This window comes from Saccostrea cucullata, unplaced genomic scaffold (assembly GCF_032062105.1).
Source record: "Saccostrea cucullata isolate Sc308-1 unplaced genomic scaffold, CSIRO_AGI_Scuc_v1 ctg157, whole genome shotgun sequence".
In the NCBI taxonomy this organism is placed as follows: domain Eukaryota; kingdom Metazoa; phylum Mollusca; class Bivalvia; order Ostreida; family Ostreidae; genus Saccostrea; species Saccostrea cuccullata.
This window is the reverse complement of record NW_026918429.1, coordinates 1,044,613-1,065,418: the sequence shown is the minus strand read 5'-3', so window position 1 is coordinate 1,065,418 and position 20,806 is coordinate 1,044,613. Positions and strand designations below refer to the sequence as shown.

At 37.2% G+C, this 20,806-nt stretch overlaps 1 protein-coding gene across 1 annotated transcript in view; it reads right to left on the bottom strand.

Annotated features, from left to right (window-relative positions):
• Nucleotides 1–245: 245 nt before the first annotated feature.
• The window catches only part of LOC134265595 (extracellular matrix organizing protein FRAS1-like), a 50,474-nt gene continuing 29,913 nt past the window's right edge, over nucleotides 246–20,806 (bottom strand). The window contains exons 18-63 of the mRNA XM_062747820.1: nucleotides 20,613–20,762; nucleotides 20,245–20,385; nucleotides 19,828–19,968; nucleotides 19,375–19,650; nucleotides 19,046–19,252; nucleotides 18,756–18,949; nucleotides 18,490–18,658; nucleotides 18,064–18,242; nucleotides 17,872–17,938; nucleotides 17,715–17,773; nucleotides 17,200–17,455; nucleotides 16,595–16,858; nucleotides 16,247–16,456; nucleotides 15,700–15,880; nucleotides 15,426–15,588; nucleotides 15,174–15,306; nucleotides 14,737–14,927; nucleotides 14,253–14,406; nucleotides 13,906–13,988; nucleotides 13,627–13,807; nucleotides 13,180–13,488; nucleotides 12,904–13,083; nucleotides 11,994–12,118; nucleotides 11,769–11,909; nucleotides 11,224–11,481; nucleotides 10,902–10,994; nucleotides 10,629–10,779; nucleotides 9,946–10,169; nucleotides 9,720–9,818; nucleotides 9,432–9,597; nucleotides 9,144–9,224; nucleotides 8,663–8,832; nucleotides 8,410–8,533; nucleotides 7,906–8,117; nucleotides 7,517–7,664; nucleotides 7,021–7,226; nucleotides 6,750–6,906; nucleotides 6,437–6,637; nucleotides 5,431–5,618; nucleotides 4,876–4,959; nucleotides 3,961–4,737; nucleotides 1,401–1,659; nucleotides 1,046–1,206; nucleotides 770–879; nucleotides 496–659; nucleotides 246–277 (exon numbers count right to left, since the gene is read on the bottom strand). Coding sequence (XP_062603804.1) covers nucleotides 246–277; nucleotides 496–659; nucleotides 770–879; nucleotides 1,046–1,206; nucleotides 1,401–1,659; nucleotides 3,961–4,737; nucleotides 4,876–4,959; nucleotides 5,431–5,618; nucleotides 6,437–6,637; nucleotides 6,750–6,906; nucleotides 7,021–7,226; nucleotides 7,517–7,664; nucleotides 7,906–8,117; nucleotides 8,410–8,533; nucleotides 8,663–8,832; nucleotides 9,144–9,224; nucleotides 9,432–9,597; nucleotides 9,720–9,818; nucleotides 9,946–10,169; nucleotides 10,629–10,779; nucleotides 10,902–10,994; nucleotides 11,224–11,481; nucleotides 11,769–11,909; nucleotides 11,994–12,118; nucleotides 12,904–13,083; nucleotides 13,180–13,488; nucleotides 13,627–13,807; nucleotides 13,906–13,988; nucleotides 14,253–14,406; nucleotides 14,737–14,927; nucleotides 15,174–15,306; nucleotides 15,426–15,588; nucleotides 15,700–15,880; nucleotides 16,247–16,456; nucleotides 16,595–16,858; nucleotides 17,200–17,455; nucleotides 17,715–17,773; nucleotides 17,872–17,938; nucleotides 18,064–18,242; nucleotides 18,490–18,658; nucleotides 18,756–18,949; nucleotides 19,046–19,252; nucleotides 19,375–19,650; nucleotides 19,828–19,968; nucleotides 20,245–20,385; nucleotides 20,613–20,762 — 8,219 coding nt within the window. The remainder of the gene's footprint in view (nucleotides 278–495; nucleotides 660–769; nucleotides 880–1,045; nucleotides 1,207–1,400; nucleotides 1,660–3,960; nucleotides 4,738–4,875; nucleotides 4,960–5,430; nucleotides 5,619–6,436; nucleotides 6,638–6,749; nucleotides 6,907–7,020; nucleotides 7,227–7,516; nucleotides 7,665–7,905; nucleotides 8,118–8,409; nucleotides 8,534–8,662; nucleotides 8,833–9,143; nucleotides 9,225–9,431; nucleotides 9,598–9,719; nucleotides 9,819–9,945; nucleotides 10,170–10,628; nucleotides 10,780–10,901; nucleotides 10,995–11,223; nucleotides 11,482–11,768; nucleotides 11,910–11,993; nucleotides 12,119–12,903; nucleotides 13,084–13,179; nucleotides 13,489–13,626; nucleotides 13,808–13,905; nucleotides 13,989–14,252; nucleotides 14,407–14,736; nucleotides 14,928–15,173; nucleotides 15,307–15,425; nucleotides 15,589–15,699; nucleotides 15,881–16,246; nucleotides 16,457–16,594; nucleotides 16,859–17,199; nucleotides 17,456–17,714; nucleotides 17,774–17,871; nucleotides 17,939–18,063; nucleotides 18,243–18,489; nucleotides 18,659–18,755; nucleotides 18,950–19,045; nucleotides 19,253–19,374; nucleotides 19,651–19,827; nucleotides 19,969–20,244; nucleotides 20,386–20,612; nucleotides 20,763–20,806) is intronic.

The following is a 20,806-nucleotide window of genomic DNA, read 5'->3' as shown; positions in this document are numbered from 1 at the left end:
CTGGGTCACATCTGTATTTCCTCTATCCTACATTGAAAAAAAAACAACTTGTGATTGTTACAAAATGTTTTAGTGAGTTATTAACTTAATATGTAATCTAGGACCCTCCACTTACCAGGATAAGAAACCTATACTGCAGGCCGGGATGTTAACACATGTTTTCAAATATTTATTATATTTGGATACAAAATGTTTTAAAATTCACAAATACATACACACGTAGTTTGACAGCTAGTAAAAATATGTCAACTGTGTGGTTTCGCATAATTGATTTTACCTGCACAGAGATAGACTTTCTGAATAGATAGTTTGTATGCTGACTATTTTTTGGAATATCACCCGACGTTGCTACGCAGGAGGGCGTGTCTTCATTATTTAGCGAGTAATAGTGTTTTTTAACAAATGTTTCTCGACGAATCAGATTCAAGTTATTTACATGAAAGTACCAGGTATAATGTTGCACTCTGTCAACCAAAAAATGATGTTCTAACATACCATGGTCAAACACCCCATCATATTTCATCTCCTCCTTCAGCTGTTCATCATGGATGTCCATTAAGAAGACCTTTTTATTGCTTGTTAGTTGGAAGGATGTGTCCAGTGAGTATACAAGGGGGACTGGATGGTTTGATTGCTGGAAGGCTATGGGCACCTCAAATCTGAAATTCGCACAAACATTTTTTTTAGATTTACTTTTCATAAGATTGTATGAAAAACATGCATATAGAACTATTTACAGACAAACCACAGCTACAGACACAAACTCTACCTTTGAGGAGGTTGGGCAGTGCAGGGTATAGGGGACTGGTTAGAGATGTATTTCTGGGTTGGATGGACAGTGCAGGGAACAAGTTCCAATACATAAGTACCAGTGTAATCCTGTAATATAGGTACATTGTGCATGTAAGGATTTGTTGGACATTTACAAGGGCATTTTTATAGAATAAGAACAAATGAATGACACCATTAACTTTTATTTACATATACTTGTATATCTTCATGCTTGTTAAGTCACAGTGGCAATCAATTCTTTGATAAAACAAACCTTGACGCTGAAGTCACTGGAGGTCCTCCACAGCTGCTGTGGGCTGTCAAAGGTCTGCTGCCCCCACACTAGTGTCAGGTCCATGTGGAGGGACACACCCTCAGGGGAAATAACTCTACTCTCCACATTAGGCAAGGTGTGGTGTTTTATTACATACAAACCTAAAGAAAGAAATATTCTTGCTTTATAAATCAAGATTAAAAACATGCCCCTCACAATAACCATCAATGTAAGACAGGATTCCATTTCATCAACTTTTCCTGGTTTTTAGTTTTGAAAATCTGTGGATAAAGCTAAAAACAGTCTCTGTAACTTAAAAATTACGGAACTAAATGCACATAAAGCTATAATTTACCTCTGAACCTAGCATGGGTTTTGAAGTCTACTATAAGTTTTCCATCCCTGCCGACAAGAATTTTGAGAACCTGCAGATCTCCTGATATAGTGCCCTTGGTTTCCAGTCCAGTGTGCCACAGAATGGTGTCATAGTAAAAAGAGAATTCCATCTGGGTGTGATGCTGGAGGGACCCCCACCCTATAGGGGCCGTGGCATACACATAATAAACATAAAGGGGCACCGTCACCGTCAAGTAAGTCTTACCAGCATCCTTCACCTGGAAATAAAACAACGTTCTTCCTTTAGAATATTAATCTATATACATGTAAATTTATACATCCATTGTAATATATTTACATTCTGAAGCTTGTCAATTCACTGCTTGCAATGGAAATTAAATCCATAAAAAATGTACAAGTAACTTACAAATAAAGTGCCGCGCCACAGCATGATACGCCCGTCAAAATATTACAATTTTCTTGAACAGTTTAGGTGCAAGAAAATCACATCAACCTTGATTCTAAGATTTCGATGATTTTTCCATTCCTTAAAATATTTATCCATCCCCTGTGATGTAGGCATCAATTATTATAATAAATATTACATCACTGATAGATTTCTGTGCTGGTTGTGTTAGACCTTGTCAAATGCCCATCATCAAATTAGTCTTAACACCCTAATCTATACCAAATTAATTTTGAAAAGAAAAGGCTGGCCATCAAACAACATATGTTATAAACTGACCAGCAGTTCTTCTGTCTAATCCCCAAAGGGTACAGATAAGACTTCTTAATCAGAGCGACTGAGACAGCTAGCCTTCTTACATTGAACTCATTAATTAATCTTTAACTGGATGCTTGTCTACTCATTACTACCAAGAGATGAATGGGTCTGCACTATCTACTATAATTTTTTTTTTAAAAACATATAAAATACTCAAAGATTTTTTTTTTTTTTGGTTGAGATTTAATGTCCGACAGGTTTTTAATATGTAATTCATATGGACATGCTGATTCCACCCCATAAAATAAAATTATTTTTTAAATTAATAATATTACATAATATCAGATAAGTCTATTATGCAATATCAAATTAGTTTTTATTACTTTTCATCAAATTCATTTTAAATGATGGGCATTTAAAGGTCAGAGCGACCTACTTTTTGTGCGCGACACACCTTCTACCCAAGATGCATCAGATGACAAAGTTTGAAAATCCTAGGCCCAGTAGTATTAAAGTTATGAGCCGGAAACGAAAAAGCTAACAGACAGATGGACGGACACGAAGCTTATAACATAATACGTCCCGTCTTAAGACGGGCGTATAAAAAGTTAAAAAGGGGAAAATATACTGAAAGGAAAAAGAAACGCATAATAAACTTTTGAATAAAATTAAAACTTTTATTTCCAGTATATTTTCCAGTATTGTTATCAAACAATTTTATCCAACTTTAAACAACAAGTAACCGAAATCTTGTGTGACTTTGACTTATAATTCCTGAGTTATTGAAAATGATATGTCGATACCCCCCAAAATTAAAATAAAAATTCTCATCATCTCCCTTGCGCATCAGTAACAGCCTTGATTTCTTGTGCATTGAGTTCACCAGAGCATTTATCTTTCTCATAGGATTATCATTCAAGCCTTCCGACGATAGTCTTAATGGTTGAGAGTAGCTGTGTTATTCCAAAGCCAACAAATCCCCCCGTCCAATGAATCCCACGAATTTTCGATTTAGGATAGAATTTACAGAATCTAGCTGATTTGGTACACGTGAATGTTTGTATGGAAGTCTCGACAAACACTGGCTACATTTTCTCAGCGTGAACATGCTAAAAACGTAACGCATACCACGCGTACGTGCGCGTGTGAGAGGTGTGAGAGTAAAATCGACGGAAAGTTGCCAAGCTTGCGTACCAAATTAGAGCAGAGAGTTTCTGTCAGTATTAGGGTGGAAATATGAGTATGATTGTCTGCTGTAAAAATATCGGTTTCAGTGACAATGACTTGAAAGTAACTGAGGTAGCATGATGATGTGACGTTGTTACGCACCAACGTCACCATCATGGTTGGTTGGAAACCTTTTAAGTTACTCTCTGATAACCAAAAAAACTTCTTTGGTTGAAAATTTAAAAACAAACTGCACAGCAACATGTTGTTGCCTTTTTATTCACTTATGGAACTCAATTACTAAACACAATGTAACTTCCGTCAGCCATACCATGATTGCAAGAAATTTATACTGACTGCAAGTATCGGAAAATGATGTCTGTAACTCTAATGCATCTCTTGGCATTACAAATTGTGATCATGAAATTGTCATAATCAACATGCACGTGTATTTAGCTTTTTATCACTTCCCCAACGTGATGCCATACATTTCATGGTTGAGTAATTTTGACCAGCGATTTTAGTGCACAGTAACCAAATTACACATCTGACCAATTTTCATAATTTTCGGCCACATAGTTAAATATTTTTCGCTATTACGCTGTTATGTGTTTCTTTTTCCTTTCAGTATACATAACTTTTCATCATTTCATAAATGGTGTTACACTCAAATTACAACTCTAAATACCTGAAAATCTGAAGTTACTTTTCCACCACAAACATCCACTAAATCTGTCATGTGATACCATGCATCGAATTTCCACATACATGACTTCATGTTTAGGTGTCGATACAAATTCAAAGTTTTATTTTCTCGAAAAGCTGGATCAAACTGGTGAGGAAACTTGTACAATGATGGTCCTGCTTCTGAACTGCCCAGAAAGGCAGAATTAGCAATCCCAGCGAGCTCACGGGGACTTATAAAGTTAGAACACAGATGCTGCTGTCTGTAAACTGGCTCAGCCAGCAGATAGCGGAGATTGTGGATAGGGTAGGTGGAGATAAGTGGAAGATGACCATCCTGATGTGGAACACTAATGGAAATATGGACAGTGTTGGGGTGCTTTCTGTCACCTGGTCCCACATATTTTAGGTTGGCAAGAAATGATTGTGCACTGTAACTATTTGGTGTTCCCCTGAAAACAGGGGAATTACAAATCCCGTTGTTATGGTAAATGCTGACTTCATGACTCTTCGAGGGAATACCGGGATTACCATTAGAATGTAGAGGTTGAATGGTACAACGAACACGAAAAGATGGACGGAAGTAAATACTGTCAAGAACCTTAGAGTCAACACTTGTAAAGGGAGTGTTGTCTGTCACCATGACAAAGGGAGGTCTGGTGCCGTGGTAAGTGGTCGGCATGGCAACCTCCCAACGATAGGAGATAGCTGATTGGTTGATTCCTGACTGTTGACACAAAGAATGAGTAATACTGTAGGAGGGATACTGTGCATCACAAGGCTGGAAACAAATAAACGATAAAGGGTTACCATTCTATAACAAGTATGGCATATTCAAAATTGATCTAGAATAAAATGGAGGACAAAAGAAAATTAAAGAAAATGATAAAGTAACTGTTAAGATCCTGCTTTTACTTACAGACACACAGACAAGGGGGTAACCAGGGGAGGGGTCCTCTTTATAGTCCTTTGGTATATTATCTAAGTGAAGCAGAGATACCACCTGTGTCAGAAAGAAAACATTATAACATACATGTACATGTAAATATTTACTGTTTTGACTCTTTGATCTGTCTATCCTATAAAGCAACATAATTTCTGGTATTTCTTTGGTCATGCAGACATTGCCACAGGAAATCTGTTGAAAGCTTTACAAAACATTGCTGCAATTTCGAATCTTTTTCACTTTAATTCATGCTCCTCTAAGCACTGTCTTCTCTCAAGGCTATATTTACTTACCATTTAAAACTGTAGTGCATAAAGGGACATAAAAAAATACATTAAATTCTATCATTTACAGAGTCATATCATGAACTTTTATACAAAGTAACACTGCGATGTCTAATTGTTACTGTTACATACTGTAAAGAATTTTAATCTAACAATTAAAAAACCTTTTTAAAAAAAATCTATCTACAAAAGCTATTTTTCTTTTCAGAGATGGAGATAAAAAATTATGCTGTACAATACATACCATGGGTGGAGCAGGAAAGATAAGACTGCCTGAAACTTCATCGTCCAGTATGGTGACTGTGGTCAGAGCCGTATCTCCCAGACCCGCTCCTGTGGGATCCTCTGGACCAAGTATGACCCGAAATGACTCATGCCACTCAATATTGATGTTATGGAGGATCTCCACTGGAAAATCTATGTACCTCTCCCCTGCAAAAGCCCATAAATCTATATTACTGACTATCAACATTTGCTTCTGTATTGGGTACAACTATTTACTGGATTTAGATCCCAATCCTTGTCTTAAGATTCTTTCAGTTTCACTGACTCATGAAAAAACAGTTAACTTTTACTTGTATTAACCACTATACAGTAAAACTCGTTTAGTACGAACACGGATATAGCGAATTCACGGATACAGCGAAGTTTTTCTGGGTCCCCAGCAAAATTCTTCACAAATCTTTGTAAAATTTTACGGTTATAACGAACTCTGATATGACAAATTTACGGATATAGCGAACTGATTTCGAGTCCTGTTGAGGTTAAATATAATGAAATTGACATCTTTTATAATGAACTTTCAAAGATTATAAAAAGATGATAAATTGAACTTACTTTATTTCCTTTTAGCATTTGTATACAAAACTCAATTCATAAGAAAACCTTAGTCATCGAAGATATGTTTTGTTATATTTGCTTCACTAACATAGTTGGTAGAAATACTTGAAATAAAACATGCATAGTGCGAATTCGTTATAATGGTTATATGAATTCGTTATACGGATATAACAAATTACGGATATAGCGAATTAAATTCACAGGTCCCCAGGACTTTGCTATAACCGAGTTTTACTGTAGTAAGAATAAGCCAAGGTTTGGACTTCCAAATAACTTTGACATGTCCAAGGTATCTAAGACATCAATGTATGAGATACTGAAGTTTAACTACATGTATGTAAATAAATTTTTTTGGGAAAGTCATTACTGTAGATGAGTGAGCAGTGATGGTGAAATCAACAGGTACTAACCTGGTGAGAAAGTTATGATCTGACTTTTAGGATTGTAGTCTTTGCCTGACACAGCAGAGCCATCTCTTGTACTACAGCGGACTCTGGAGGTACCGCTAACATCCCCATTCCTGATTATTCTCAGACTCACTGTACCAGAATGTTCACCAAGGCTTGGCTCGTGAATTGTGTATTCTTCTTGTTCAAACTGAATTGTTGGAGCTGCAACATGATTTATGACATAGGCTTACATATATACTAGAGAGATTACAGGTAATTATTTATAACAGATTTTTCTACAAGGCAGTGCAACTGATGTTGAATAGATACGTACCATCTTCTGGGTTGATGATAGTTATTTTGACCTTGACCTGGTCTCCTACTGCTGCTGTGGTGTCCTTGGTGCCTTTAGGTTGAGTTAACCAGACAAAAAAGAATTCCACTGGTTCATTGTCACTATCATCAACAATCCTAACCGAACAGTTTTTCACCTTACAAAGACAAAATATGATTGATGTTTATGCTTCCCCTAAAAATATGAGCCAATTCTGAATTTTCATATTCACCTCATGGATTAGAACCACAGGATTTTTATTTTATCTCACCTGCTCTCCAGGTAGAAATGTTATTCTGGAGGCCTCAGTGAGTGGTCTTTCACTGTAGTCCATCATGACTACTGCCGTGCTTTGTCGTGTGTAGCAGATGACGGAGGAATTCTGACTGGTATCTCCCAGTCTTCTAATAGGGATGTGTACTACATGGTCACTCTCTTTTATTATCATCTCAGTGTAGGTAAACTCCATAGTTGGAACTGAAAAATCAATCATTAATTATTACTCTAAAACACTTTAGCACAATGTATTTTCTTAAACTTAAGTAACAAAACATATCTTTTAACAGCCATCTGTATTTTACATACAAGTTTTGCTCTGTTACAAATTTTTTTGCAAGTAACTTTATCCATACAAACGGAAAAAAAAAATTATATTGACACTCACTCTGAGGACAACAAATGGGAAATATAGTCATAGATATTAAAAGTTGACTTCAATAAAAAGGCGATTTAACACACAGTTAAAAATGAAATGACCAGACACTTACTGTCTAAATGGCTGTCATAAATAGTAACAACAGCTGTGTGGGGGATTCCCAGGGAACTCCCTACTGGAGTACTCAGCCAGACAACGAACGTTTCATTACCCTCTAACCGCGGCTCCACACTGTCATCCAACAGAGTCAGGCGACATTTCTGTTGCAGAGATATAAATACCAGTTTATAATAAAGTTGGCATGTTTTTAAAATATATATAGTTGTCATTCACTTGGATTCAAATTCTTAGAAAAAAGTACTCTCTGCAATGTTTAAGACTTTATACAATTAATGTAAGTCTAATGATTTATGGTAAAGTTTAACTTTTTGATACATCTATGTGGTTCAAAAACACACATTATGTAAAACCAATAGAGCTCTTGACAGTATTTCAGCTCACCTGAGAGGACTGGCCTGGTTGGAAGGTGACCTGGGAGGAGCTGGGTATGTAATCCTCCCCAGGGGTGGCTGAGGGTGGTTCTGAGAGTCGGGTGGCGCACCACACTACAGAAGTGTGGGACAGGTCAGACCCTGACCGGAGGAGCTCCACCTCCACATCACCAGCATCCTCATCAAAATGGTAGTATGGCAGGGACCAGTGTATACTGGACTCTAATGTTATAGACAAATAAGTACATCACACAAGGTAATACGACAGGGACCAGTGTATGCTGGACTCTAATGTTATAGACAAATAAGTACATCACACAAGGTAATACGACAGGAACAAGTGTATGCTGGACTCTAAGGTAATGGACAAATAAGTATATCACACAAGGTAATACAGCAGGGACCAGTGTAAGCTGGACTCTAATGTTACAGACAAATAAGTAAATCACACTGATATCACAGTTTTAAGTTTTTTTTTTTTTTGCTTTTTAATTCGTGACTCAAGTTTGCTTACCATCATTAGGTCCATCAATAATAACTGTAGCTGAAGACAGAAGCCCTATCCTAGCATTGAATGAGGGATCAGCAAGTCTCAGTTCCATCTCCTCTGAGCTTTCAAAGATACTATCATCTATCACCTATTTAACAAATAAAATATATGTGTAATTATAGTGGAAAGGGGACTGGATGGATTTTAACATTGTAACATGTCATGCACTAAAACTCAGTGATCAAATTTCACTGTAAAAGGCTAATTTTAATTTTACCCTGACGCTGCATGAAGCAGTGATGACTCCGGCAGGGAAGATAACTCTGTTCCTGTTGGAGTGAGTCCTGGTGATGTAATCTGAGCCAGACTCCAGTCTGTCTGGTCCACTACCTCGCGAGGTCAGGGGGACAGTGTAACATACGACGGAGACACTGTCACTCACGTCACCTACAGAGGAAACCATATTAATAACAAAACAAGAGAGACTTTCTACACTTTCCCCATACTTTCAGTGGAAAAACTTTAATGAACACTACAGCTGCTTATTTAGAAATCTTAGTTTCAAGCAAAAGACATATTGATAATAATTCAGATTTAAAATTTTTCAAATTCTGTCAGTTTATCCTTTATCCCTAAATTAACAAATTTTCAAATCTTCATTATTTTTTTTATCTAACATGCCCTATTTATGTGTCCCTTCACTAAGCATGAACTTTAACTGAAATGGACACAGTAATTGTACAAACACCACTACTCACCTGCTCTAGTGATGGTCGCCTGTAAATAACCATCATTCTCACTGATGTGGTACACAGACTGATTGAACTGGAGCATCGGTTCTAAACAAAATTCAAACAAATATTACATGATACTTTCATATAATACAGAAAATAAGTTTTTTTCCTGTCTTACAAAATACAGTATTTATTATCATTAAACAAGTAAATTCAGTTTGCAACAACACTAGTAAATGGAAAATGTTCTCAGACGTTCAAAATCAATGACCAAGCTGCTTACAAATGATTTCAGAAATCCTAATTACATACCATCTTCAGGGTCCATTATAGACAATGTAGCTCTGTTTTTCCTGCCTAAGAGAGTGTAGATAGGTTGATAGACCTCCACATAAAACTTCTCTGTTCCTTCATACAGCGAGTCATCATTGATGATTACATTACACATCTTAGAATCCTGCATCTCTTCAAACTGGATCTGTCAAAACAGTGAACTTAGCAAAATTCTTTTCCAATTTTTCATAAATGTTTGAATTTTAATGGAAATAAAACAGATTTAAAGTCATTTTCTATTACAGACATGATATTTATGAAGTTTACCTGTCCTGTTTTCTCTACAAAATCCTGAGTCCCAGGCCTTGATGATACAATCTGTGATGTGGCTGTTAGAGGAATTGTTCTACACGATACCACACAGTACTGAAAAATACATCCATTTATTTGTAAAATACTCTTTTTATTACCATGAGTCCATGTAATTCTATCTTTCTTTTTTCAACAAATGTGTCCAGTTTTTACTGAATTATAAAATATGAAGCACTGATACCTGCTTGAGATTGCCTTTCCTGTTGACAGGGATTTGGACAATGCCAGCTGTTTCTGTAACGTTAACGAGTGTGTGGTCAAACTCTATATATGACCAGGTGATGTAGAACTTGTTACTGGTCACTGTATTGGGCTTACTGTCCATCAGATCAAAGACAAAATAATCCTGAGCCACCGTGATGTCCCCCATCAACACATAACGGATCTTCTGGTTGTTCAAATCCACTGTAAATCAAGAAATTTATGAGACACTTCAAACTATGAAAACAATGAAAATCAACCCCTGTGATTTCACATCATTTGAGTTCATTTTAAAATCACTCATAAAAATCTATTTTAAATTCCAAGAAGTTACAAATTTTCTTTGTTTTCTTTCTTTTTCTATTTTCTTTGCTTAGAAATCATTTGATTCTTCATTCAACAGCATTTATAAAAGTGGAAACAATAGAATTGTATACTGTAAACCAACTTTTATTCGCGTGCGAGAAATTTTCGCAAGGTTCGCGAGTTCTCCGACATCGCGAAAATTTCTCGCCGCGAACCGGTCCTAAAAGTCTATATGCCTCTAAACAGATCCAAAATAGGCTTGGTCACGAAAATTAATCGTTGCAATCTAGTTTATCCCCGGTAAATTGCGAAATAAAGTCGCCGCGAATAAAAGTTGGTTTACAGTAAATCCGACACCTTGTGAGAAGCTTGATATTGGTTTGCTGGGAGTCTCTGTCCTTTCCAGCTGACCATAACGAGGCTGATGTGTCACATGGTACATGACTCTGTTTGAAGGCGTGTCCACATCTATTGCCAGCAACTCCTTGTTTGTTATAAAGTTGGAAATCTACAAAACATCAACGTGGAAAAAAAAATATCAAACAATGGATGCAAGACAAGGATGATAAGGAAAGCTCGGTTGAGCTTTACCCTTTGGTGAGCTAAGTAGAATAAGAAATGGTAACATACTTGTCCATTAGAATTCTCCAGGAACTGTAATCCTAAATTTGTTTGAAGGACAGGCATACCATCATCCAGAGGCAGAACTTCTATGTTAAAATCCTGCAAAAGTAAAATGTAACTTTCCTGAGGGAATATTTGCTTTTGTTCCCCTTTGGCTAATTAGAGGGAATATTTGAGCAAGTACATGTAATTTTCTCTCTGGAATTTTTGAGAGGGAATAGCTGAGCCTAGTAGATATTTATCTGATTGTTTGATGAGGTAATAATTCGGGGAAGTAAATATTTATGCCATCTTTTGGGGAGGGAATATTTAAGCTGCGGGTATTTACCTGTGGGTTTGGGGAGGGAACACTTATGTCTCCTCGTCGCCCGTCCCTCTGCATGGAGAACATTTTGGTGGTGCCGTCAGTTACAGTGAAGGAGAAGCTGTCGGCCTGAGTCTCGCTGCCATCGTGTAGGTAACTCACTCTGTTGTCGTAGATGTCAGCCATAGTGAAGGAGGAGACAGTGTGATACACGGAGCCGTCTGATGTCTGGAGGGAGCCGTGGCGGGGAGGATTCACAACAGAGAATTGCAACTGTCTCTCCTGTAACAGGAAAAGGACTCAGTATGTAATGTAAATTATCTCCATAAAAATACACAGTGTACACAGTCCTGCAGTGTCTAATCCTTGTCATAGTAAATAAATGGTTTAATTATGCCTGGATGCCAAGTAAAAGGTTGCATATGCAACTTATCAATATAGAGTAGCAATGTTACTCCTATTTGTCCGTGAAGTAACATTCAATTATCTTTAATCTACACTGGTATTTGCTTTTTTCCCTTGCTGTATGGACCTATATTTTACACTAGCTTCATTCTGTGACTTTTTACCTCAGTATCTTGATCCACTGCCTTCAGCTCAAACTCTGTGATCACTTTCCTAACCCCCTCCTGAACTGTTAGTCCATTATTTATAACCAGGGGGATCTCATCGTCCACTGGTACCACTGTGATGGTGAATTTGTGGGTTATCTGTGAAACAAGAAAAGTTCTATCTAAATGCAATACTGGTCTTTCTGAAGAAAACTTCCATTTTGAGTCCTGAGCCAAGCTTACCTGATTTGTTCCATCAGTGACAGTGTATGTGAAGGCGTCCATGTAATTCTCTGTAGGGCTGGTGTGGTAGTACACTACACTGTTAGCTGCTATGTCTGACTGGCTGAACTCCGACACAGGGATTCCTGAGGAGAAAACTGACTCATGTTTAACTAAAAATACTGACTTTCTATACATTACTATTAGGGATGTCAAATCGGTCAATTTTTAATACTCGGTTACTCGGACGTTTTTCCGATCAATATCCGGGTACTCGGAAAAAATGTAAATAAATATGAACAAGTAACATTGATAACTGTAAAACATTGTAAGCTCTTGTACAAATAAAATTGCATGCTCCGATGGGAGGTTTACCCGTAAATCTGATGTAATAATTATAAGCACTTCATGCCTGACGAGACGAAATCTAATGTAACATTTTTTTTCAAAGATCAATTTATTTATTGAATGTTCAGTGAAAACAAATCATTAAAGCAAACAAAAAATAAGGGTAGAAGACAGCCGAAGGTGAGAAAAGAGCCAGCTACCAGGTGTTTGGTCACGATAATTACTGTATAAACACTGCCATGGGCGATAACGGTCATTTAGAGGTGTAGAAAACCCTAATTACTGTATATACAAATGCAATAAACATTTTACGTTTTAAAACCGATGTTTTAATGCATTTAAATGAGCTTAGAAACATTCAAAAATATACATCCGAGTAACCGAGTACCGATTTTAGTATTCGATACTCGGACGTTCGATAGAGTACCCCTTTAACCGGGTACTCGTTGACATCCCTAATTACTATACATTTTAAACTTCTTATATTCTGCTGCACTCTAACGATTCATAACAGACCTAATTTAAAACTAGTAACTTGTTCAAGCCAACATAAAGAAAACAGACCGACAACTAAGTTTCCTACCTGGATTTCCTGTGAGTTCCAGATGACCTAGTTTGGGGGCGGAGACCAGGAAGTACTGTAGGGATGCGGGCTCCGAGTCAACGTCCGTGTACGACAGGAAGTGAGACGTCAGTCTGGCACTGGATCCCTCCTTCACAATCAGCTCTCTGTTGGCTAATGCCTGAGGAGGGTGTCTGTCCTCTTTATAAAATCAAAGGATAATATGCAGAGAACCATTCAAAAGAAAGGGAAGCATTAAAAAAAAATTTCCACAAAAAATATCTATTTATACCATACCTATGATAGTAATGAAGAAGTCTTGATCAATCAATTTGTTGCCCTCACTGTCCTCTACATCAAACTTGAATAAGACAACCCCAGTCATCTCCCCTGCTTGGTGGACAAACTGTATATAACCACTATTGATGTCTGACTGAAGGAAGGTGCGGATTTTGCCTTTGGAGGAGATCCGGGCTGAGTTCCCTCCCTTTACGTACTGTAGATGGCCGGCTGGTGGATCCTGGGTGATGGTGTACAGTAACATGGAGTCCTCAGAGTCAATGTCTGTTGACTGAAGGTCCTTAGATTTTATAAACGTCATTGATCCTACAAGATACATGTAAATAAGGACAAGTATTCAAAAACTTCATGCTTACTCATACACAAAAGAGCAGGCAAAATGTATCGTGAGTCTGCAATGTCCATTTTTGTCTGACACAAAATACATTCCAGCCAGATTATTACCTGTATTGACCCTGAGTCCTCTGTTAACTGACACTCGTGGAGTCTCATCATTGACTATCCCTATCACTATAGGGAGGGTTCCCTCTACCTTAAAATCCCCATCAGTCACAGATAGGGACAGGGAGTCACTCTTAATGTTACCTCCCATGTGTCTGTACACCATTAAGTCATCAAGGACATTCTGTAAACATGTGAAGTAACGAGTGAATTTTAGGCACTATGACAAAATGCCATGTCAAAGAAATAACAAGCAAATAACAACAATTATCAAGCTAGTACCTGATATGTAAATCTGTGTCCTTTTATGAGTTCTTTTATCATTGGATCTAGATGTCCTGCATTTGTTTTCAATCCAAATGTTCCTGAAGGAGAAATATTTCAGTCACTTAGCAAACATGAGCATCAATTACAGAATGAGGTACAGTAAAAAAATAAAAGTTTTGTCTTTTCTTAATTATCTCCCCTTTGAAGGGGGTTTGGTCTTTTATTTTCACTATTTAGAAGTTGAACATGTGAAAAGTTTACAGACAGATGGACTATAGACAATATAATCAGAAAAGTTTGCTTGAACTTTCATCTCAGGTGAGCTAAAAAGTTATCAGTACTTTTCTCTGTGATAAGCTCACCTTGTGTTGGTTCTGAGATGACTGTTATAATGAGATCTTTGGGAGGAGTGTCTAAATCTGTGACGTACAGGGAAGCATTGGTCAATATTACATAGTTATCTTCCTTGACAAACAGCTGCTCAGTGATCAAAGATGGTAGTTCATCATTAACCAACTGCAAATAAAAAGATTCCCTTAATATTAGCATACTCATATCTATTTTGTCCTTTTATTTAACTCATTAACTCAAAGATGGGATATAATAATACTGACATAGACATGTAGTTCCATCAAAGTGTTTTTTAACATGCTATAATATTAAAGAGAAAAGTGTTGCCAGACCAAACTATGTCTATGATAATAAAGTGCATTAAATATTTTCACTCACTCTTTTTTTTCAAACATGTACAGAATTTTAAAAAATGAAAATTCTTTCCCTTGACAGGATCATAAGGTCCTACTAGTATTCTTAAAGAAGACGATATGTTTGTGAAATACAGCTCACCGTGATGGAAATGTTGAGTCTGTAGACTGGTGTGGTATTGTTGCCGTCGGTTACAGTAAACAGGAAGCCGTCCCACACAGCTTCCTTGTTCCTGTGGTCACTTTGTTCATAGTAGACGTATTCCTCTACAAGGTCCTGGATAGAGAAGGAAGCCACAGTGGAGGGTCCCTTATGGACTTCAGAGGAAACTTCTGAAAAAGAGCAGGAAATATTCCTATATACAGTACACATTGTATTATTCTAGTAACATGGTATAATCATATATTATGACATGTTTTAAAATAATTTTAATACATCAGCTTTCATCTTGTTCCATCATACAAAATCTGAAATGAGTTCTTCTAAATCAGGAGACTAACATGTAATTCTTATTCAATGTATTAGCTTCTTGCACAACTGACAATAATTTCCTTGAACACATTCAGTACAGTGATTACCTGTCTTTGTGGACACTATTCGCCCAAAGCTGGGTCCTCTTCTGATGAGGACAGAGAGATGACCTACAGAACTGTCCATATCAGTGACCTTGATGTTCCTCAGAGAGAGGGGCACTATCTTCCCTTCCTCAACCTTAAAATAACAACCAGATATACTGCAACTCAAGTAAACAATATTTAAAAGTATATATTAACTAAAAAAAATTTTTATCTACTAAAGTAAAGGATAAATAATGCGTGTAAATATCATACTTTGACATCTTCCCCAACAATAACAGAAGGTGGCTGGTTATCCACTGGTTCCACTACAATAGAAAACACTTGATTGGGTAACAGATTCTGTCTGCTGTCTGTCACATTCAATATAAGGACTTCTGTGATTGGCTGAATTCCTATCTCTTTGTCTGCAGTATAGCTGTTAAAAAAATGTCAAACTTTGATAATTTAAGACAAAATTGTACATGTATTTTTTAATAGAACTAGAGATTTTTGATTTGTCATTAGAAAGAAGCAATGTTCTGCATACCTGATATAGCCATCATTGATGTCCTGTTGTGTGAAGGAGGAGCCTTTCTGTAACAGCCTGGCAGCCTTATATTTGAAGGAGCCGTGAGCAATGTAGGAATTGAGGATTATCCTCAATCTGTCATCTCTGTCCTCCTCATCCATAAAGCCCAGATTGGTCCTCTGTAGGACAACTGTCTCTCCTGAAATAATTGAGAGTGACATACATAAGACATGGGAGAGGACTATCTAAGTTTTTGGAACTTGTGTCCAATCCCTTTGACATATTGTCAATAAAATATGTTCAAAACATAAGACATTTCTTCTTGAGTTAACACACTTAGAGCAATATTAAAGATCAAAAATTGAAACATTTTAATTTACAGTTATAGGGATCAATCTTTCCTTTTAGATTTTTTCACCTCGAATTTTGTTGTAACTTTTGCCCCATAAGTTTCACTGATTTTTTAAAATCTCATTTAAATGAAAGAAATCATCATAATTATAGAGGAAAATTCTTAAACTAGTAGATAGCTTTCCTCCCTTCACCATATACATCATAGACTTACCCTCTTTGACCAGTACCCTACAGGTAGCTGTAGGTAACAGGACAGGAGCTGAGTTGTCTACCCTGATGATGGACACGTTGATACGAGTGGACACCTGGTGGATGCCATCGCTGACCTGTACCTCCAGTCTGTCCAACACAGCGGGGTCAGACTTGTCCTGAGTGTAATGGAATGAGTTCGTCTGGATCTCACCATACGAAAATGTGTCACCTGTGTATAAAAAGTAATCATTAACAAAGAGTCTGTTTTGTATAAATATGAAGCATTTTCCTAGCTCCAACATGACTGACAACACTAATATACACGTACTTTCCGTTTGTTGAAACTTCTGTTTTTGCATTTTCTCACCTTGCCTCAGAAAGACTTTACTGTTGTTTAAAATTTTCTCCATCTGCCCATGGTTTGGCATCACAGTCAGAGTAAACCTTAAATCCTCCTTGGCTGTATCAGGATCCAGAACCCCCAAGACTGGCAATCCCAGAGGAACACTCCCTCCCAGTGGCACCTGGAGGGGAGCATTCTCGTAGGTAAACGTGGGGGGCTCATTGTTCACTGGAATAACTCTAATGGTGAAGCGCTCCTCCTTTGTGGAGTTTGTTGTACCATCAGATACTGAGAAGATTTTAAAAGTTGAAATACGTGTACCTCTCTAATCCCAATTTGAAATGAACCTCATCACAGCATACCTTATAAGTGGAAATTTTAGCGAGATGCCAATTTTGCAATTGTCCTTAAAAATGTGTATTTATTTTTAGCAAAAAGTAATTTTAGCGATATTTAAAAGCTCAAATAATACACTATTACAACTAAAACACAATTAATTTTAGCGATATTCAATTTTAGCGATCTCAGCACCCTTGCTAATAATGCCAAAATTAAATCCTCGTTAAAAATTCTGCTTTAATACAGTTAATGAAAATATATTCATTCTTACTTAATTTTTTTTCATTTACCTGTGAAAATGAAAAAGAATTCCCTCTCTTGGGCCCCTAACTCTGTGCCTGGCGGTCTATAAAGGACCCTATTGTTGTTGATATCCTCTTGGGAGAATCTGGTGATGGGGGTGAAGGGGTGTGACAGATACTCCACTGACCCCTCCCCCTGGCCCAGCGGTCTGATGATGTTATAGACGATATCTTTGTCCTCTGTGTCCCTATCCTGGTAAGCTAAGTTTGTACTACTGATGGGGGTCACTTGGTTCTCCAACACCTACAGATAAAGTCCAACTTCAGCATCCTTATACTAAAATGTATTGTGCTGTGTAAATATGTTCCTATTTTTTTTTGGGGGGGGGGGTGTTTTTCAGTTCAGTTTGAATTTGTAAAACTTTGTCATTGCATTTAAACAGTGATAAAGTTTTACGATAAAATTAAGGCAAAAAAGAATATATGCAAATGATGTAAAACTACTACATTCAAACAGGAATCAGCTATCAGAACCCAATATGTTTGATCCATAGATTCCTTACTGAGATTCCTAGTTTAGTTCCTGGTGCTACTGTAGGTACAGCTGTAGTAGTCAGACTTTGCAGAAAAGTTATAGCGAGCGCAGCGAGGCGGCGCGAAGCGCCGCTCGCGTAGCGAGCTCAATAGACCTCACATTGTTTCAAGAAATTTTTATCTCACCGCGTGTAACCAGGATGTGAAACACCTGGTCTCTCAGGATGTTGGGATGTTTAGCTGTGTCTGACACCTGACATTGCAGAAAAGTTATATTTACTTATCACTGCAGTAAACATTGTAAACAAGTGTCTCATTAAGAGATAAGACTTCGTTTAATTCATTGCAAAAATGTCATATACTTAAATTGACTCGAACCTCAAATGTGAAGAAATCCGCGTCTTTGGAGGCCCCCATGTGTTTGTACCAGATCCTGCCCTCATTGATGTCTCTCTGTAAGAAGCGGAACATCTTGGCAGACATTTTCCCGTCTCCTACATCCTCCCACCCCCTCCCTGGTCCGTCCTCTGGCTGCTGTACTACCATCTTCAATTCTCCTGTTAACAATGATCATATTTCGTCAAACAGAATGTAATACAGGTAAAACTACAGCATTTACCATAAACCAAGCAATATATGTTTACTTTATGCTAATTTTCACAAGTGGTTAGCATGTCTATAATTATCTCAGAGTTATAATATTACTTAATGAACATACTGATCTCAAAATACTAAATATGGACGAATCTGAAACCTTGTATATATTCATCCTTTCAATGAAAAAGAACAAAGTACATGACTTACCTTCTTTTGGATTGTTGACTGGGGGAGATAATGTGAATATAATGTCATCTGATGGGGCATTATTGGTATCCATAACCTTAGCACTTAATAACTCTGACGTTAGCTGCAGCATTTGACCTTTTATCACATGACCCATGTTGTTCTGTACGATTAATGGTAGCACATCTTCCTGTTAATTAACAAATATGGATAAGATAGATTGAAATGAAAATACTTTACACCGTTCCACAGTTTTTTTAATGCATAATTCCTTATCCTCCACTTACCTGTTTTCTTATAGTAATATCCAGCAGGAAGTTAAGAGAGTGGTAGCCATCAAACACCTGGAACAGAACCTTGTCAGAGGTGGCTTTGGACTTATAGATTTTGTAAGCTAATTTCTCATTGGTCCAATCTTTCAAAGCAACTTCTGACACAGGTACATCATTGTCTATGTTCACAATCTGTCCATGACTGGGACCTAACAAAAAAGCACACTGACAATTTTCTATCGTGATCAACAAAAAATTTTCAGAGCTCATTTTCTAGAGAAGAGTAGGATGATTTAATGATTTACCTCTTAACACTGTGATGGAAACAGAATTTTCTAAGCTGTCTACTCGGATATCAACTTGTTGTGGTCCTATGGTAGTTGTATTGTCCAGAAATGCCAACAATGACTCATGCTTCCGTAAATATGGTGGATTTTTGGGAATGACCAGAATATGTAACATTCTTTCTTCACTGTATAGTTGACCATCAGTTACTCTTAATTTAATCTTGCCTGAAACAAAGTTAAAATATTATGTTAATTTCACCATCATTTTTTTTTCTTTCAAGGAATAATTTTCCGGGAAAATTCATGTTTTCCAAAATATTTGTTGCTGATGTTGCTGATGTACTCACCTTTCCTGTCATTCCCAGCGTTGTGTATGAAGCGAATCTTGCCAGTTTCTAGATCAGCCAATGAAAATGTACCTCCAGACTCTAATATCCCATCATTCCCTTGGACAGCTTTCACCAGTTTTCCAATGCTAGTAGTCTCAGTCACTATTAAGTGGAGGTCATCTTTTGAAGTGTCTGAGTCAGACAAGGAGAAGGTATCACCAGTAATGCTGACCACTCCACCTTGCTCCACCTGAATCTGACCAATTATCTGTAGAGTGGGTCGGTGTTGATTGACTATTGAAAATTAACATATCAACAAAATCAACATAAGCTATAAGCTAGAAAAAATTTAAAATTTGAAACCTCCCGACAACACTTTTACAAGACGATCTAGACCCCCTTCCAAAACTTTATTTGTGAGAATGAAATGAAATGTTGATGACAAGTACAGCTTGTAGACATTATTATTACCAGTACACTGCCTTGTCTCCGGATTCTGATAGAAACCTTGGCCACAAGCTGATACACAGACTCCCATCTTAAGGTATGTTACATCATCACACTGCGTACACTCATCAGGGGTAGAACAGCGAAGACAATTTGCAGGACAGTCTGAGAAAAAAATTAATAAGCAGGTTTTAAAAATGTGGTCATGAGTTACACTGGTATAACAAAACAAAAGGAACACAAATAATGCCTTGAACATATAATAAAATTTAACCATGACTTCATCAACACTACTGACAAAACTTAATAAAGTTTCAATAAAAATTTTATTAAAATTTCAGATATATTTGATCAGTAAATGATGTCAGTTATACATGCATGTAGTTACAGCCATTTTCAGATTACTCCCGACTTAGTAGAATGTTTTAGTTAATTAATTACCTTGGCAGACACTATGGAGTGAATCAATGACCTGGTCAGGGTGACAATGGAGGACACATACCCCCGCTGACAGGAGGAGGGAGGGACCACATCTTGTACACTGGGAGGGGGAGGTACACTCCACACAACCACTGCTGCACTCTGTGTAGGGAGTCAGTTATAAGGTAAGTAAATCTCATGCAGCATTATTGTACACTCATAGAATATTCATGCCATCATAAAACATTTTAATTGCAATTAATCTAAGCTTTCATTAGTTTCACAAAAATGTTTTTAAATTTCCAAGATATATCATCAGCAATTAAATTAATACTCTTTGATTAATTTTTTGTTGCCAATTTAATTCTTTTCCTTTTTTTAAAACTTACTTTGACAAATTGAGCTCTGATTAAAGTGACCAATGGGACACTGCCTGACACAGATGTTGTCAAAAGCCATCATTGGTGAGGGACACTCCACACAAACAGATCCCTGTCCACTGTCTGTGGCCCTACATCTGATGCATCCAGGCTCACACTCTACAAACAGACAAATAGATCAATCGACTGGTGACTGCCTTATT